Source organism: Rhinatrema bivittatum, chromosome 2 (genome assembly GCF_901001135.1).
Source record: "Rhinatrema bivittatum chromosome 2, aRhiBiv1.1, whole genome shotgun sequence".
Lineage (NCBI taxonomy): Eukaryota > Metazoa > Chordata > Amphibia > Gymnophiona > Rhinatrematidae > Rhinatrema > Rhinatrema bivittatum.
This window is the reverse complement of record NC_042616.1, coordinates 72,069,762-72,088,624: the sequence shown is the minus strand read 5'-3', so window position 1 is coordinate 72,088,624 and position 18,863 is coordinate 72,069,762. Positions and strand designations below refer to the sequence as shown.

At 45.7% G+C, this 18,863-nt stretch overlaps 1 protein-coding gene across 7 annotated transcripts in view; it reads left to right on the top strand.

Annotated features, from left to right (window-relative positions):
* NKTR (natural killer cell triggering receptor) overlaps positions 1-18,863 on the top strand; it is a 369,410-nt gene that overhangs the window by 199,170 nt on the left and 151,377 nt on the right. For all 7 annotated transcript variants that reach the window (XM_029588338.1, XM_029588337.1, XM_029588336.1 and 4 more), the window contains one exon: positions 1,142-1,367. In XM_029588338.1, coding sequence (XP_029444198.1) covers positions 1,142-1,367 — 226 coding nt within the window. The remainder of the gene's footprint in view (positions 1-1,141; positions 1,368-18,863) is intronic.

The window sequence follows — 18,863 nt, the reverse complement described above, 5'->3', positions numbered from 1 at the left end:
CAAGCTCTCCACTCCTTGGACTGCAAACATGCTCTTGCTTTTTATTTAGATCGTACTGCAGCCTACAGGACATCCACCCAATTATTTGTCTCTTTCGATAAAACCAAATTGGGTACTCCAGTAGGTAAACAGGCCATTTCCACCTGGCTAGCAGATTGCATTTCCTTTTGCTATTATCAAGCAGGTCTTCCTCTTCAAGACCATGTTAAAGCACACTCCATAAGAGCAATGGCAACGTCAGTGGCACACTTCCAAACCGTTCCTCTTGCTGACATCTGTAGGGCTGCCACATGGAGCTCCCTCCATACATTTGCAGCTCATTACTGCCTTGACAAAGCTGGTAGACAGGATTCCATCTTCGGCCAGTCGGTCCTCCATAACCTGTTTCCCATATAATATCCCAACTCCTTCCTGCGACCCAGGGAGATGATCAGGCTGCCCAATTCACCAAAACTACCTCAGTTGTTGTGCCTGTTGCACGTCTTTAGGTATTTTGTCTATATGACATTCGGGCATCCTGTAGCTTGCTAATCACCCACATGTGAGGACTACCATCCTGCTTGGCCTGTGAGAAAGCAAGAGTTGCTTACCTGTAACAGGTTTTCTCACAGGACAGCAGGATGTTAGTCTTCACGGAACCCGCCCGCCACCCCACGGAGTTGGATCTGTTATGTTTTCTTATTTTATTTTTTGCTCATCTTTACTATAAATGAGATTGAAGGGGGACCCCTGCTGGATGCAGGGTTGATGCTATGCTGGGCATGCTCAGTGGTGCCAGTTAAAGTTCTAGAAACTTTGACAAAACTTTGACAAAAGTGTTCCGTGATTGGGCTCCATCCTGATGATGTCACCCACATGTGAGGACTAACAACCTGCTGTCCCGTGAGAACACCTGTTACAGGTAAGCAACTCTGCTCTGTGGGGCTTCCAAGTTCTTCAGTTCTTGCCATTTTGTACAGTCAAACAAATTAAAGGCACATTTCAAACACTGAACGAGGCTTGATGCTCAGGGAGAAGAGCTTTGCTCATATAGACCCAGTTCAATAAACAGTTCAATTAACTGTTCCTACCACAAATCAGTTGCTTATATTGACTCCTTTTATATGCATGCACAAATTATTTTTGAACATTTTTTTTAAAGGTTTGGAGAAAATTAACAAAGCTTCATCAGAAGCAGCAAATGTCCTTTCTAAATCTTCATCTTCGGAATCATTACTTTCTGCTAGTGAGTTTGAAAGTGAGAAAAACAGAAAAAAGAAACGTAAAAGAAGAACTAAAGTTAAACATGTAAAGAAGAAAAGGAAGGAAGAGAGAGAAGAGAAAAAGAGTGAAGAGCAAGTAAACAAAAAGGCTCCAAGTCTAAGTAGGTGAGTTGAATGCCTACAGAAATACTACAGGTGAATACAAGTTTAAAATGTTTTCGCTATTTAACTATTCACAGGTCTGAACCTCCCCATCCCCTTTCTCTTCCTCTTCATCTCCCACCCAGTACACTCTTCTGCCCCAGATGACAAGCATAAAAATATCAATGCCATGCTGGATCAGACCAAGGTCCATCAAGCCCAGCATACTCACTCTGATAGTGGCCAGTCCAAGTCACAAGTACAAGGCAGATTCCAAAAAGTAGATCTGTTACTTGCTCCCAGGGATAGCAATGGCATTCCCTGGTGTACCTGACAAATGTTTTCCTCCAGGAACTTGTCTAAACCTTTCTTAAACCCCACTATGGTAATCGCCTTGAGCATATCTTCTGGCAACAGATTCCACAGTTTGATTGGACATGCTGCAATTTGTTTTAAATCTGCAAGTTGTTGGTTTCATGGAGAGTCCCATTGTTTTATTATTTGAAAGGGTAAATAACCATCCCCTATTTTCCTGTTCCACTCCTCATTTTGTAAACCATCCTTTTTTCAATCTGAAGAGCCCTAACCTATGCAGACTCTCTTTATAGGGGAGATGTTCCATCTCCTGCCTAGGCCAGTGTTGCTCAGCCTGATTATCGGGACCCACCCAGAATTTGATTTTCAGGATATTGTGAATGATTATGCATGAAATGTAATTGCATACACAGGGCCACTTTTACTTAATATGAGGGACCTAAAACGAGCGCACAGAAACTCTTCTGGGATAGCCATATTGGGCAGGAAGCAGAGAAGAACCCTCTGCTTCTTGCTTCAGCACCTCCCCTCCTAAGCAGTGTGCAGGGAACAGGAAGATAGGGAGGGTGAGCATGGAGCAGACAGCACGCCAAAGAAGAGCCGTTCTGCTCCTTAATCCAGTCCCTAGAACAGACAATGCAGGGTGAATAGCTACTGTGCCCCCTAATCCAGCTCCTCCTCATCTCTTGTATCTACCAGCCCCTCTTCTGTCTGCAGAGTACTGGAGGGGAAGGGGGGAGGATAGAATGGGCAATGGAGCAAAGAAGAACTTCATTTTTATTTGCATGTCTATATTTCTAATTTGAGGTGCGGGTTTGTGTTTGCATGTGTAGCCAAAGTGAGGTATTTTGCTATCATACAGGTTTTATGTGGGGATCTGTAACAGGAATAAATATATTCTTCGAGGACAAGCAGGATGGTGGTCCTCACACATGGGAGATATTGGTTGGAGCCCAGCACAGAACTTTGATCTTAAACAATCTAGCACTTTCATACATACCCTACTGAGCATGTACAGCTGTAGTCATCACCCTGCCCCCTAGGCAAAGTCCCTCAGTCACTTCTTTTTTTTCCGCGGAGCTGTGTGCTCATGGAATTCAGCTTTGCTCTCTTCCTCTACTGTCTTTGTAAGTGGTTTTTTCGGGAGCTGCAGCTGTTTCCTTTCCTTGGTATCACTGGTCCATTGATGCCTTCAGGCACCGGCTGCTCTATCAGGGACCACCAGGTGGTCGAGGTCCGTGTGTGCCTGTGGTGCCAGGGTTGACACTATGTACAGTCGATCTGATCCTGATTCGGTCAAGCTCCATCAAATCCCTGGGTTCTGCATTGTTCGATGCTCTTGATGTGACCCTTCGTTGGTACGCACAAATAGCACTATGGGCCCTACAGGCAACTTCACCACTGTGAGCACCAGTGGATGTGGTCGGATGCTGTGGGACAACCGCAGGGCTCCATGGGCACAGTCTGTCGCTATGGACCGCTACTATTGTTCATTGAGGGAAATGAAGGTGAGCCATTTCTGATGTAGTTTCAAGGTCTGTGTCCAGCCTCTTGGAGTGTTCTCAGAAGGCAATGCCATGGAATACAACCTACCACCAAGCCATGCCCGGTGCACCAGTGGTCCTGGGAACACTGTCATCACTCTGTTCCTGGTCCATCCACTGTGAGTTAGTGTGACTGTGGAGTGCAGCGTGCGTGGTCGAGTGCGGCAAGGCGTCTACTCTGAGCGCCTTGGGTGGTGACGGGCAGCATTCTGTCTGTGCAGATTCTGCCAAGCCAGAGTTCTGCCATCGTCCTGTCATGGTCTCGGCCTCCTCGTCAGTTCTGCACTATGAAGTGCTGGGAATCGCTGGCAAGGAAAGCATTATCCACACATAGCCACCTACTCCAGCAAGTGGATACCACTGTATGGGTGCTTGTTAGCATGTTTTTACAGCGAAGGGCTCTTTTTTCCAGTTACCTTCTGCTGTATGGGTGTATCTGTGTGCGCGCGCGTTTCCCTCGTAGCAAGCACGACAGATTTGTGTACCACAGCCACAGGACTGACTAGGACTGTGTTCCTGATTGAACCCTAAGGGGAGTGGCCACAGAAGAGGAATATGTTTCTCAACCCCTCCCGTGTCATGAACCCCTTTTGTGGGGAAGCCCCTGAAGTTCGTCCCTGGTATGTTTGTCTCTGAGCCAGAGCCAGGGCCGGGGAACAGCAGAGGTGGTCGTTGGACCGTTTTTGCTGGGGCTGCTCCATTTTTTACTGTCACTCACCCTTCTGAGGGTAGTTGCCAGTGGTGGATTGGTCACTTCTGAACCTCAGCAATCAGTGATTGTACCTCAACTGTCCTTGGGAGAGTGAAAGGTTTTTGGGATCGGGAGGCCCCGATTCCCATTACTTCTCTCCCTTCAAGGAGGGGAGATTCAACCGGGTTCCCCTCTGTCCACCCCTATGAGGGGTGTCCCTCATTCTCCGTTCCCAGAGAAGGGATGTCACCGCTTCTACTGGTGGTTGCTCTTGGTTCTTCCCAAGCGCTGACAGCCAGTCGAGCGGTAGCGCTCTCCTTAGGACATTTTAAGGCACAGCAGGTCTGTTTCCTGAGGAAGCCTCTCCAGAGTAGCTCCCTGGTGCCCCTTATGGGTTTCTCCTGTCCAGGAGTCACCTTGATGCCTGCTGAGCTCAATGGGCCATTATGGCCAGTCATTCTCGCCTGTGGGACCCTGCCTCGGTGAGGAGGGTTCTTGTCCGTCTAATTATCGAGTATGCCTTTCACCTTCTCACCATATCCATGGCCAAGGGAGTTGGGGGATGAGTGACCCCACAACAGAGGTGCTGCTCTTGGTTGCAGTGGCTTGCATGCTATTCTTCCCCATTTTGAAGATAACCCTGTCTGCAGATAAGGGGAGTCCTGGTTCATGCAACGATTGTTCTGTTACTAAACCACATGCTCCTTATGGGAAGTATTTGTACTCATGGCTGGGGTATTAATACCTTTGCCAGGTGCTTGGCAGTCTGTTCCGAGATTGCCCTGGCCCTGCTCCTGCCCTGGTGCCCTTCGGGTTTCCGGTTTGGTGAAGAAATCCTGTTCGACAGAGGTTGCACTTGCAGCACTGCTTCCTGACGCTTAGTGGAGTATTTCTGGATTTCTTCCCTGGGGAGCTCACTCTGAGTTTCAGCTGTTCCAAGCAAGCTGACGGCTCTTTCTCAGTGGGTAACTCCCTACTGGAATCGGCAGTGAGTTATTCACTTGGGGGTTGGGATATCACCTGGTGACTTGTGCTTTCCCAGCCATCCAGCGATCTGTCCCCTTGTGTTCTCGCTCCCTCTGACTTCGTTGGAATATCAGGGGGAGGGGAGGAAAAGCTAAGGATAAGTATTGATCCCAATGTTTAATATATATTTGTGCCCATTAGGTTGTAATCTGCTATGGGCTTGATTTTTATAAATGCTGTGCAGACTATCCATTTTTTATTTCTAGTTTGAGGCCTGGTGAAATACCTTTGGAGCAGTTTCATTACTGTATTAAATAAGGCTGTCAAGGGATGGTTGATGGATAATAAATTATTACTTAATAACTGTTCTGTGGATGGGGAGATCCTGTGTGCAACCTGATATGATTAAATGTGATAACTATAGGTTGCCAATGAATGATGAGACCTAAATCTGGATATTGTGATGAATTCTGCATTGACTTTAACATAGTTCAAAATAGTGCTGCTCGCTTATTATCCGGTACCTCCATTCGCAATCATATTACACCCATCCTACATTCTCTTCATTGGCTACCCATAAAGTACAGGATAAAATATAAAGTAATCTCAATCATTCACAGTCTAATTAATAATTCCTCATCCACCTGGCTTTGCACCTTACTCCGTATTTACAAACCCACCCGACACTTAAGATCACTTACTCAAAATCTCTTAGACATTCCATCACCACGACAGGCCAGATTAGACATCACCAGGAAAAGAGCTTTTTCAGTAGCAGGACCATCACTCTGGAACTCACTACCCAACCCTCTTCGCTTAATATCAAATCCTCATCATTTCAAAAAAGCTCTAAAAACATTCCTCTTTCAACAAGCATTTAATACTTCCACTAAGCAACCCCCTGATCATAAATGAAACTTCATCTCCCAAATTTCTCTCATCAGTTACATGTCACTTTAACTTCTCCCTTCCCCTATCTTCCCATCAGTGTTCTTTAAGGACATTACGATTTGTCCCCTCTCGTTCCCCCTTTTTACCCTCCCTGCCCTCCTTGCTCAAGGCACGCTACCTTTATTTTATTTTAATTTAATTAATAATTTGTTTTTAGCTAGTTATCATCTAGCTATTTAGTCAAATTTATGTATTTAAGTTTATTTTAGTTATATTTTATTTTTATTTTTATTTTTAACATGTTGTAAACCGTTTTGATAAAATTTTATTTTAAAAAACGGTATATAAATACCTTTAAATAAATAATAAATAAAATAGAAACGACGAAAGAAGAGGACCAATGGTCCATCCAGTCTGCCCAGCAAGCTTCCCATGGTAGCATGTACCACGCTGTACAAGTAACCCCATGTATCAGTCAATTTTGCTTGACGTGCTTTGCTTAAAGGCACAGGTGCAAAATGTGTTCTGCAGTCAATGGGAATGACTAAAGAGGTGGGAGGGTTACAGGGAAGTGGAGGAAAGCTTCAGGCATGGGGAGGAAGTGCCTATGCAGTGTTGCAAAGGCTTCTATCTAAGCAGCTGACTGTGGAACCAGCGAGTCTCCTAGAGAATGGGATAAGAACATAAGAAATGGTCAGACCAAAGGTCTATCAAGCCCAGCATCCTGGCAAGTACCCAAACACTAAGATCATCTCATGCTACTGATGCCAGTAGTAGCAGAAGGCCATTCCCTAAGTCAACTTGATTAATAGCAGTTAATGGTGGTCTCCTCCAAGAACTTATCCAAATCTTCTTTAAATTCATCTACACTAACTGCACTAACCACATCCTCTGGCAACAAATTCCAGAGCTTTATTGTGCATTGAGTGAAAAAGAATTTTGTCCGATTAGTTTTAAATGTGCTACTTGCTAACTTCATGGAGTGCCCCCTAGTCCTTCTATTACCCGAAAGTGTAACTTACCGATTCACATCTACTTGTTCTAGACCTCTCATGATTTTAAAGACCTCTATCATATCTCCCCTCAGCCGTCTCTTCTCCAAGCTGAACAGCCCTAACGTCTTTAGCCTTTCCTCATTTTAGTGGCCCTTCTCTGTACCTTCACCAGTACAACTATATCTTTTTTGAGATGTGACCAGAACTGTACACAGTACTCATGGTGCGGTCTCACCATGGAGCAATAAAGAGGCATTATGATATTTTCCATTTTATTCATCATTCCCTTCCTAATAATTCCTAACATTGTTTGCTTTTTTTTTTTTAATTTATAGTTTATTAGAGTTTTTACAAATTATGAAATATGCAAAAAATCAAGGAACAATTTGCGTATAACAGAAAAAAAAATACAAGTAACAATCTAAGCATTTTTCAACAATACTGCAAATTATAGTCCTCTAAATGAGAGGATCTAAATCAAATTATTACAAGTAATAACATTTTGCTGAATTACTTTTTATTGCAGTAACATTATATCTCAACCCATTTCTTTATCTGCCAAGAAAACTTCCAAATGTGTTGGATCCTGAAAGATGAATTTATTCTTTTGATAGACTACCAAACATTTACAGGGGAATTTAAGAAAATATGTTGCCCCTAGGGACAAAACTCTAGACTTCAATAAAAGAAATTGTTTCCTCCTGTATTGTGTGGATCGCGATATATCTGGAAATACTTGGACCTTATGTCCGCAAAATAGAAGTTCCTTATTTCTAAAGTATTTCTGTAGAATATTAACCTTATCATTCTCTCTACAGAAAGTTACTAAAAGCGTAGCTCTTTGTGAAATGTCATTTATTTATTTTATTTATTTACTTAATTTTATATACCGACAACCGTTTGCACATCGTGCCGGTTTACAAGTAACTTACAACCAAAAGATATATAGGCAATGCTTTTACAAATAACAGTATGTAACATAAACGCAGTAACAGAGCAAGTAACTAAATAACTTGGGGAGGGAGGGATGGGGGTAGTCGAGACAAAGGAGGGGGCGGGGGGAAAAATGTCATCTATAGATGATTCTAGGAAGGAGGTTAAATTTGGGGACTTTTGTTGTATACTGTCCATTCCTTCTTCTCCTTCCTGTCTCTTAACCCTTGAGCTCAATACATAATAAATTTTGGAAATAGATTGGTCATCTACATTTAATATAGACAAATTCTCTATTAAGTACTTTTTTAATAACTCAGTGGCAGAAAGGAGCCTGGTCATGGGAAAGTTCAAAAACCTTAAGTTCTTGGCCCTATTCTCATTCTCCAGGCTCTCTATGTGCCTATGATTAATCAAACTATCCTTTATAATGGAATTATTTGCTGTCTGTAAAGTTGTTATCTGCCCAGTAGTAGCCTTTCCTACTTCCTTCAATTGTTTCAAACGATTATTATGCATGTGTAAAACATTTTTCATTTCAACATTCCCTTTATTAGTCTGTAACATAAATCCAGTCATAACTTTCTGTAGATCATTGATGGCCTTCCACACATCAACCAGAGTTATATTCTGCGGGTCAATGGGTGCTGGACTAGATATCTGTAGTCCAGCCTCTCCAATAGACTCCAACTCATTTAAGCCCTCATCACCTAAAAGGTGTGGGTCTGCCAAAGTTGTTACTACTGTCTCTAAACCTGGTTCAGTAGGGAGCTTCACCTCCAAAGGCGGCTGAGATTGTGACTGCTGGCTAGGGCTATCAGAAGCTCCAGAAGAAAATGATATGTCTGGAATCGTATTGCGGGTTGCTTGACTTACCCACCTTACTATGTGTTGATCCATCGGTCCCCTAGCTTCCATAGATGCTGGTGAAGAAGTCCAGACTTTGGATTTTCTTTTCCTACCCATAAGGATAGGAAAAAACTACGAGGAAAAATTTTTCCCAAGCCAGGCTTCGGCTGCGTGCCGCAGCTGGCCCAAATTTATCACAGCGTCCCGTCCCCTCCTTGTGACGTCACTTCGGGGGCGTGGTTTCGGGGCGATTCGATGGTACAGCTCAAAGAATGGAAAAAAGAGCTTCTAAACTGCCCTCCTCTGCCGACCTCTCAGATGAGAGGTTTCCCAGCTGTAAGTCCTCCCATTGTTTGCTTTTTTGACTGCTGCAGCACACTGAGCTGACTATTTCAATGTATTATCCACTATGATGCCTAGATCTCTTTCCTGGGTGGTAGCTGCTAATATGGAACCTAACATCATGTAACTTCTGCATGGGTTATTTTTCCCTATATGCAACACCTTGCACTTATCCACATTAAATTTAATCTGCCATTGAGAAAGAGGAGGCTGCTGCAGAATGGGGAAGGGCTGACAGCAAACAAGAACTTTACACCATGATACAACAGTGCTGGACTGGGGGCATTTATTTGTGAGCACAAAGCAGCAGCACAACAGTAGTGTGTGTGTGTCTGTGTCAGAGAGATTGAGTGAGAGAGACACACCCATACCAACTTTCTGTGAGAGTGTGTGTTTGTGGGTGTCTTTGTCACAGACACACCCACAGTCTGATTGTGGGTGTGTCTTTGGGTCTGAGCGTGTGACTGAGCGTGTGTGTGTCGGATACTGGGTGGCAGTATCATTACTTGCAACTAATTCAAGAGCCAGACCGGAAATCCAGGCTACAGATCTTTAAGAGATATAAGCAGATGTGTAGGGGGCCCAACCAATTTACATAGATGTAACAGGGGCTGCAGCTCTGCTCACCTCTGCTCTAGAATGTGCTCAACTTCTTAGTTATTTAGGAAAGATGAAGTTATTTTGGAGCTATTTTGGCTTAATTCTGCCAGGTTCCAGGGTCAACTTTGCATGCTTTTGGGAGCTGTTGACACATGCTGCAGGGAAAGTGCATGAGGGAGTTAGATACCTTTTGAAACAATTCTTTCCGGTTGATATTTTCCCGCAGTCTGCCCCTAAGGACTGTCATTTATAGAGCCTGTGTAAGTCAAGCCAGTCCAAAAAAATGTTCAAAATCATGTACTTATCTTAGTCATTTCTCAGGATACCCCAACACAGAGCTGTGTTTCATTCCAAGCTGCATTAGGGAGCTATTCGTTACCACCTTCACCCACATATTTGAAGTACTGAAGACTATTGATGAGAAGTCTCAATCAGCAAATCTGTGGGTGAAGGTGATGAGGAATGGCCCCCTAATGCAGCCTGGAAAGAAACATGGCTCCATGTTGGGGTATTTTGAAAACTGACTAAGCTTGCTTGATTTTGAAAAATGTTTTGGACCAGCTTGACCCAAAGAACATTAATTTTTTATTTTAATTGCATATATTTCACTGCCTAGTTGCAGTCTTATGCCTCAGCAGCCCCTCAACAGGACTTTTAAATGCTATCCAAAATTTTAAAAACATGGTTTATACAGATTCAAAGGATATCAGAAGAGAAGCCAAAGGCCAAAAAGCCTGTCATTCGATGTTTGCATTTGTGGGCAATGGATGGTAATCACCATTTCCCATGGGGTGTGCTACAAGAGCCTGGACCCGGATCATGATATGGTAAACTGCTACAATTGTGGCCATAAGTCTCCCAAGGTGCAGCAGTTTTGGACATGGAAAATCCGAGCTCTCAGAAGAATGCTTAAAGGTAAGCACTGACATGAGACTGGGCATTTGAGCAGCTCTTCCTGGAGTGAGACATTGTCAGGCTCCTCAATGTGTGGAGCCAGGTTGGGGTTCCGTGCCCACTATTCATTGGTCTGTTTGGAGACGGCCCTCCCTCACCTCCTCCCTCACTTGTGGTGCCAGCTTTTGAATTCACTATTGGTCGATGGTCAAGCAAGGCATGAATGCCATCAGCACATGAGAAGGCATGGAAGAAGATGACTAAACAGGGCCCATCTCCATGGGGGACCCTGTTGGAGCAAAGAAGCAGATGTTGGCACCTCGGTAGGTCCCTGTAGCTGTGGACCCATTGTTGGTACCAAGAAAAGAGCCACTTCAGCTCAAAAACTGTCCTCTTTTATGACATGGAAAGGTATATTCCACCCAGATCCCTGTGGCATGATCCTGGTGGCTCCACATTGGCCAAGGCAGTTCTGGTTCCCACTCCTTTAACAGGTGTTCTCCTAGGACAGCAGGATGTTAGTCTTCATGAAACCCGCCCACCAACCCGCAGAGTTGGATTTCGTCTGTTTATTTTATGTTTTCGTAATTCTGTGTTACGAAATTGAAGAGTGACCCCGCTTGGATGCATGGAATAGGGCATGCTCACTGTGCCAGTCAAAGTTTTAGAAACTTTGACAGAAGTTTTCTGTTGCTGAGCAGATGGTTGGGAGAGAGGGGCTGCTACTAGGCAGAATGAGGAAGAGATAGAGAAACTGCTAGGTAAGGGATCGGTGGTAGAGAGGGCTGCTGTTTTGCAAGGGCTGAGTGGGAGACCCTGGTCAAGGGACCCTGGACAAGGAGAAAGGAAGAATGCAGGGCAAGGGGTGAGTGGGGAGGAAAAGGGAAATGTGAGGCAAGGAGTAGGCGGGGGAGAGAAAGGGGAATGCAAGTTAGAGTGGGGGGAGAGTCAGAGGGTTGCAACGGAAGGAATAAGAGATGCAGGCCACAGAGTGGATTGCGGGGAGGGGGGATGCAGGGGAAGGAATGGGAGGAAAGAGAGGGGATGCTCGACAAGGGGTGAGGGAAGAGAGAAGAGTGGGATGTTGGGTAGGAGGGAAGAGAGAGGGGTGTGCTTTTCTGGAACTGTTACTACCAGAGGGATAGCTGCTCCTTTGTCAACAAAGGACACACTGCTGTGCCAGAGCAGCCACTGGAAAGTCAAAGGAGGGTGCAATTCTGAATATTTGCCCCCAGTGCAGAAAAAGCTGGTTGCAGCACTGAAACCCAGTATATGTAAATTTGCTTCATGCATATTCATTGTAGATATCCTGAAATCCAATTAGCTGTGGGATCCTTAGGAAAAGTTTGGGAAGCTGTGCCCTAGAGGAGAGAGGAAACGGGAGATATGATAGAGATAGTCTGATACCTCATGATTTATTTCTTTGAATGTCTTTATCATAAGAACATAAGTGACATGCTGGTTCAGACCTAGCATCCTGTTTTCAACAGTAGTCAGTCTGGATCTCTAGGACATACCCTGCAGATTCCAAAGAGTAGATCCATTTTTGTTGCCCTATTTCCAGACTTTCCCAAAGTCTACCTGGCTAATAGTTTGAGCTTTTCTTCCAGAAACTTGTCCAAAATCTTTTTAAATTTGGCTATGTTAGATGCCTTGATCAGATTCTCCAGCAACATATTCCATAGCTTAATTGTGCAATGAGTAAAAAAAAATACTTTTTCCAATTTGTTTTATATATGCTACCCTTCAATTTCATGGAGTGTACCCGTAGTCTTTGTGCTAGAGTAAATAGTTGTTTCCAATTCATGATAAACGTCTGTCATATCCCTCTTGGACATCTCTTTTCCAAGCTGAAGAATCAACCAGTTTAGCCTTTCTTTTTAAAGAACCATTCCATCCCTTTTATCATTTTTGGTGCCCATCTCTACCTTTTCTAGCTCTGCTATTTTGTTTTTGAGATGGGGTGATTAGATCTCTCTTCTCAAAGTTATACATAGTTGGGTCCTTAAGTCTAATTTCGTGTCTTTTAGTGCACGCCATGCAACTTTTTGTTAGTTTTTCTCAACGTGTATGTATCCTTTCAAAGGTGTACAGAAGCATTAACTCCATTTTTTCCCCTGCTGATTATACCTCTCCCTATGCACTCTGGCATCCCTTTGGCCAACACCGTATTGCTTTGTTTCACTGCCTTGAGATCATCAGAGGTTTCCCTCCTGTTTACTCATCAGTATCTTGCCTCTTATTGTGTGGTACACCTTTGGATTTCTGTATGCCAAATATGAGACTGTTTATTGATTTGTTTTTACATTGATTCTGAATTACCATGCACTCTATGAATTTTCTTAAGCTATTCTTGTATCAGTGCATACCTTTGTAACTTCTCAAAATGTAGCCTTGAAGGTTGCTTACCATATAACAAGCTTAGTATCCAGGGAAGTATTCCCTAGTGGCCTCAGATAATTTATCTAAGAAGATAATCTCCAGTATGAAATAATTCAAAAGAAATACAAAGCATACTTTTTCACTATATAAGAAATATCCATAGGCAGAAAATGGGGATTGCTATATTGATTGACCCATTTTATATTGTTGACTTTGTAATCTAATCAGGTAAATACATCACATTTTGAGAAATGCCAGAACTTTTTTTTTTTTTTTAAAGAAACACGACTACCATCTATCTTATTAGACTCAAATGGTCCAACTTTAACTGCCTGTGTGCAAACCATATTAATCCCATTTACAATGTTTCAACTCGAAATTAACTACATAGATAAGGTCTTCCCAAAATATCATGTCTCCGAAAAAAGGAATTCATTTACTTAGGACAATAAATATTCATCAGTACATTAGGTCTGGAATTAAGCGCACCCTGTAGAATTGTATATTGTCAACATAAACCTTTTTCCCTGTACGTACCCGGATCAGTCCAAACAGTGGGTTGAGCCTCCTGTCCAGCAGATGAAGACAGTAAAACTGAAAGGGTATCCTATATCAGGACAGAGCCCACCCTGCATCCCTTCAGTATTTCTTTGTCTCCAGCAGATGCAGGAAAAAATTGATTACGCAGAGTTTCTTTGTCTGAATTCAAAACCTCTGCTCTGAGAGAGATAGTACTGTCTCCTCACTCTTATGGGGTCCTAGGGGGGCTTGCCCCTTGATTATTCAGCCTAGGATTTCTTTCCTGGTGACCTGCTTGTCTGTTTGGGGAATTCTGGTGGTCCAGTCACTCCCCCTTTCTGGCTGCTCTGACCCTTGAGATGCTCAATACCTCAGGTCTTCTAGCAGGGAAGCTTAATTCCCCTGCAATTGTTAAAAAATAAATAAATAAATAAATAAAATAGACCTATTTGGAAAGAAAGACAAGCTTCATTCCTCTCTACTTACCGGGAAGGCAGCGTGCAGGGTTCATTCACCTGCTATCGCTTACCATTGCAGCCCAGCTCAGCTGATTCCCTTCTCCGCGGCAGCTCCTGCCTTTTATCATGCCGTGTTTGTTTCCTGCCTAGCCTGTGGGGAGCCTGCTTTGCGGCTCTCCTACAATGGGCTGTGCTCAGAGTGTTTGCCGGGCGGGGAGGATTCCGTCAGGGTGGTGCTGGGGGTCCCGGTTCCTCCTGACCCCCCCCCCCCCCCCCCAGCCATCCTCTGTCCCTGATTCGGACTCTGATTTGTGGCTCCCTGGTCCTCCACTCAAGGGAGACGATCCGCGTGTTCTCCAGTTGTTCCAAAGGGAAGAGCTGGAGCCGCTGGGACGAGCTGGGAATTGAAATTCCACCTGAGGATTCCACTAGAGCCTCTGCCAGCCAACGTGGACCCGGTCCTGGTGGGACTTAAGGCTCCTCCATGTACATTCCCATTTCATCCCATGCACATGCAACTGCTCCTCCGGGAATGGGAGTCTCCCGAAGCGGGGTTCCGAGTGGGTAGGGCGATGGTCAAGCTCTATCCCCTCCCTGATCAATGCCTAGAGATGCTTAAAGTTCCCAAGGTGGACACTTCCGTCTCCTCTGTCACCAAACACACCATCATCCCGGTGGTGGGAGCCATGGCATTGAAAGATATTCAAGACCGCAAACTGGAGCTGTATCTCAAGCACATCTTTGAAGTCTTGGCCTTAGGAGTCTGGGAGACAATCTGTAGCAGTCTCAGGTGGATCCAACAATTGCTCAGTACCCAGGACCTCCCGTCTGCAGAGGCGGCGGTGGTGTATGGGGCTGATGCCCTCTACGATTTGCTCTGGATGCAGGCCAGGGCTATGGTTTCAGCGGTGTCGGCCAGATGTCTCCTCTGGCTGCGCAATTGGTCGATGGATTCCTCCTCCAAGTCGCAGTTGGGCACCCTTCCCTTCAAGGGTAAGTTGCTTTTTGGTGAGGACCTTGAACAGCTTATTAAATCCCTGGGAGAGAACAAGATTCATAAGCTGCCAGAGGACTTCCTGAAGCAGTCTAAGTCCTTTTTCCTTCACGCTCTCGCTTTAGAAGTCAGCACCGGTATAACATCAGAGCGCGGGGATCCTTCCAAAGAGGTACCTCCTCCAGATCCCAGTCCTGGTCTCGGTCTCATTCCTTTCGTGGCCGTCGTCCCTTCCGGGATGGTAACCCGCAACACTCGACCGCAAAGACCTCTCCCCTATGAAATACGGCCGGCCCATTCTTCCGTTCCCAACTTAGGTGGACGTCTGTCCCTGTTTCTCGAGGAATGGGTCAAAATCACGTCGGATCAGTGGGTCCTCGAGGTGATAGAGAAAGGTTATGCATTAGAATTTGCTTGGGACCTTCCAGACCTCTATATAATCTCTCCCTGCGGAAGTCTGAAGCGTCCAGCGGTCTGCCAGACTCTTGTCAGGTTGCAAGAGCTCAGAGCCATAGTCCCAGTCCTGGGGGAGGAACAGGGATCCGACCAGTTTTCCATCTACTTCGTCGACCCCAAAAAGGACGGCTCCTTCCATCCCATCTTGGATCCCAAGAGAGTCAACCGGACCCTCAGGGTTCCCCATTTCCAAATGGAGACCCTGAGGGCGGTTAAAGTGGCGGTTTGCTCAGGCGAATATCTGGCCTCTCTCGACTTAACGGAGGCTTATCTGCACATCCCCATATGCCACGACCATCAGAAGTATCTCCGGTTCAACATTCTGGGGCAACACTTCCAGTTTTGGGTGCTCCCGTTCGGTCTTGCCACTGCACCACGTACTTTTACCAAGGTCATGGTGGTGGTGTCTGCCGCTGTCCACTGGTACGGAGTCCTAGTCCATCCTTACCTGGACGATTGACTCATTCAAGCCAAGTCGGAGTCTCTCTGCAGGTCAGCGGTCGACAGAGTCTTGACTTTCCTCACCTCCCTCGGGTGAATAGTCAACTTCTCCAAGAGCAATCTCCAGCCCTCCCAAGTCCTGGAATTTGTAGGAGAGCGCTTTGACACCTGGGTCGGCAAGGTGTTGCTGCTCGACGCTTGGGCGCTCAAACTCGTGGATCAAGTGCGCAATTTTCTTTCCCTCTCGCTACCCACGGCCTGGACTACCTTCAAGTCCTGGATTCTATGGCTTCCACTATCGATTGGTTCCTTGGGCTTTTGTGCATATGCGTCCATTACAGAAAGAACATAAGAACATGCCATACTGGGTCAGACCAAGGGTCCATCCAGCCCAGCATCCTGGGCTTGATGGACAGTGGCCAATCCAGGCCATAAGAACCTGGCAAGTACCCAAAATCTTTGCTGTCCCACTGGAAGCTGATGTCTGAGCAATTTCGGACGCCCCTACCACTTTCCAACTCTACCATTGCCAGCATGCAATGGTGGCTCTCACTAGCTCATCTCCTAAAGGGGATGCCCCTACAGACTCCTGAGTGGATCATTGTTACGAAGGATGCCAGCCTCTCTGGCTGGGGTGCGGTGTGTCAAACTCGGTCTATGCAGGGATACTGGTCTCCAGTTCAATCCCACTGACACATCAATTGCCTGGAGGCCTGAGCTGTCCGGCTGGCTCTCAAGGTCTTTCTACCCCTTATCCGTCGCAAGGCGGTGCGGGTTCTCTCAGACAATGCCACCACGGCAGCCTATATCAATCGGCAGGGGGGCACCAGAAATCATCTGGTGGCTCTGGAAGCCAGCAAGCTATTCGCCTGGGCGGAGTGTCACCTGGATCGATTGGTAGCTTCCCACATTGCGGAGAAGGAGAATGTTCAAGCCGATTTCCTTAGTCGTCAGCGTCTAGACCCCGGAGAGTGGGAGTTGTCCGACGGAGCGATGGATCTGATCGTCCGCAGGTGGGGACCTCCCCACTTAGACCTAATGACTACTCAGCAATGCGAAAGCTCCCAGATTCTTCAGCCGCAGAAGGGAGCACTGCTCGGAAGGGGTGGATGCCCTGGTTCTCCCCTGGCCTCATGACATTCTCCTGTACGTGTTCCCCCCCCCCCCCCCCCTTTGGCCTCTGGTGGGAAAAGTACTCAGAAGAATAGAACTTCATCGGGGCCCGTCATTCTCGTAGCACCAGAGTGGCCCCGAAGACCGTGGTACGCGGATCTGGTGAACCTCACGACAGACAGTCCTCTTCGCCTCGGTCACCTTCCACACCTGCTTCATCAGGATCCAGTATTTTTCGATCAGGCGGATCGCTTTTGTCTAGCGGCCTGGCTTTTGAGCGGCGGTGACTGAGAAAGAAGGGATATAAGGAAGAAGTTATATCCACTCATTTTGCGGGCCTGTAAGCCTTCTACCTCTCTCGCTTACGTCCGGGTTTGGCGAGTTTTTGAGAATGTGTGTACTGAGTCCGGAGTGCCAGCACGCAAGGCTCCGGTATCCCAGGTCCTCTCCTTTCTCCAGAATGGCCTTTCCAAGGGTTTGTCTTTCAACTCCTTGCGGGTACAGGTTTCCGCTCTCTGGTCCCTCTTAGGCAGTATCGATGGTTACGCGGTGGAGGCTCATCCGGATGTTGTTCGTTTCCTCAAGGGGGCCAAGTGTTTGAACCCGCCTGTCCGGGCTACTTGCCCCTCGTGGAGCCTTAATTTGGTACTTCGGGTACTTTGCGAGGCGCCCTTCGAACCCCTCTGGCGGGCTATGCTCAAGGATCTGACTCTTAAGACTGTTTTCCTCGTCTCTATTTGTTCCGCCAGGAGGGTGTCGGAGCTCCAAGCGTTGTCTTGAAGGGAACCCTTCCTACATTTTTCTGATTCAGGGGTCTCCCTTAAGACGGTACCTTCCTTCTTGCCGAAGATTGTGTCTTCCTTTCACGTCAATCAGTTGGTGGAACTCCCGGCCTTTTCTTCTGAGGACATTGCGAACACGCCTGGTGGTGACTTTCGTCGTCTTAATGTAAAATGAGTACTACTGCCATATTTACAGGTTACAAACCAGTTTCGAGTCTCTGATCATTTCTTTGTCTTATGGAGTGGCCCAAATAAGGGAAATAAGGCTACTAAGGCTACGATTGCTCGATGGCTACAGGAGGCGATTGTGTCGGCATATATCTGTCGGTTCCGGAGGGCTTAAAGACCCACTCTTTGCGGTCACAATTCTTGGGCAGAGAGTCAGTTGGTCTCTCTGCAGGAAATCTGCAGAGCAGCTACTTGGAAGTCTCTGCATACTTTTGCTCATCATTATTGCCTCGATCTGCAGGCACCAGTATTTGGCTCCTTCGGAAGGCAGGTGCTTCGAGCGGGACTGTCTTGGACCCACCCTATTTAGGGAGGCTTTGGTACATCCCACTGTCTGGACTGATCCGGGTACGTACAGGGAAAGGAAAATTGGTTCTTACCTGCTAATTTTCGTTCCTGTAGTACCACGGATCAGTCCAGACTCCCGCCCGTGTACTTGTGATACATCCGCTCGAAGTTTTCCTTTTGTCTTCTTTACAGCATTTTGGATCTATCTGCTTCCTATTAGAACTTTAAGGCACCGGAAGTATCTACTAGATGGATATATATATGAGCAGTTATTTACAGTGTTTTTAATTGTTCAAATGACCAGTTACTTGTTGCTTGCTTGATCTTATACTAGTTATCTTTATAGTTCTCTGCTTTGATAACGTTTATACTGAAGGGATGCAGGGTGGGCTCTGTCCTGATATAGGATACCCTTTCAGTTTTTCTCTGTCTCCATCTGCTGGACAGGAGATGGAGACAGTCTGGACTGATCTGTGGTACTACAGGAACTGATCTGGACTGATCTGTGGTACTACAGGAACGAACAGTCTGGACTGATCTGTGGTACTACAGGAACGAAAATTAGCAGGTAAGAACCAATTTTCCTGTGTTTTCAGCTGCAAAATTAAACCATTTTCTGATTATTTATTTATTTAGATTTGTATTCCGCTTTTTGCACTTTTTTCAGTGCTTCAAAGTGGATTATATTCAGGTACTGTACTCACTACCCCTAGCAGATTTAGTGAATCCAGCTACAAAATTGACCCACCCATGGGTTTTTTCATTTATATTTTCTGAAATCAGTAAATGAGTTTTGAGAGAGAAAATAAGGTAGCTTTTTAAAAAATATATGTAAGCAA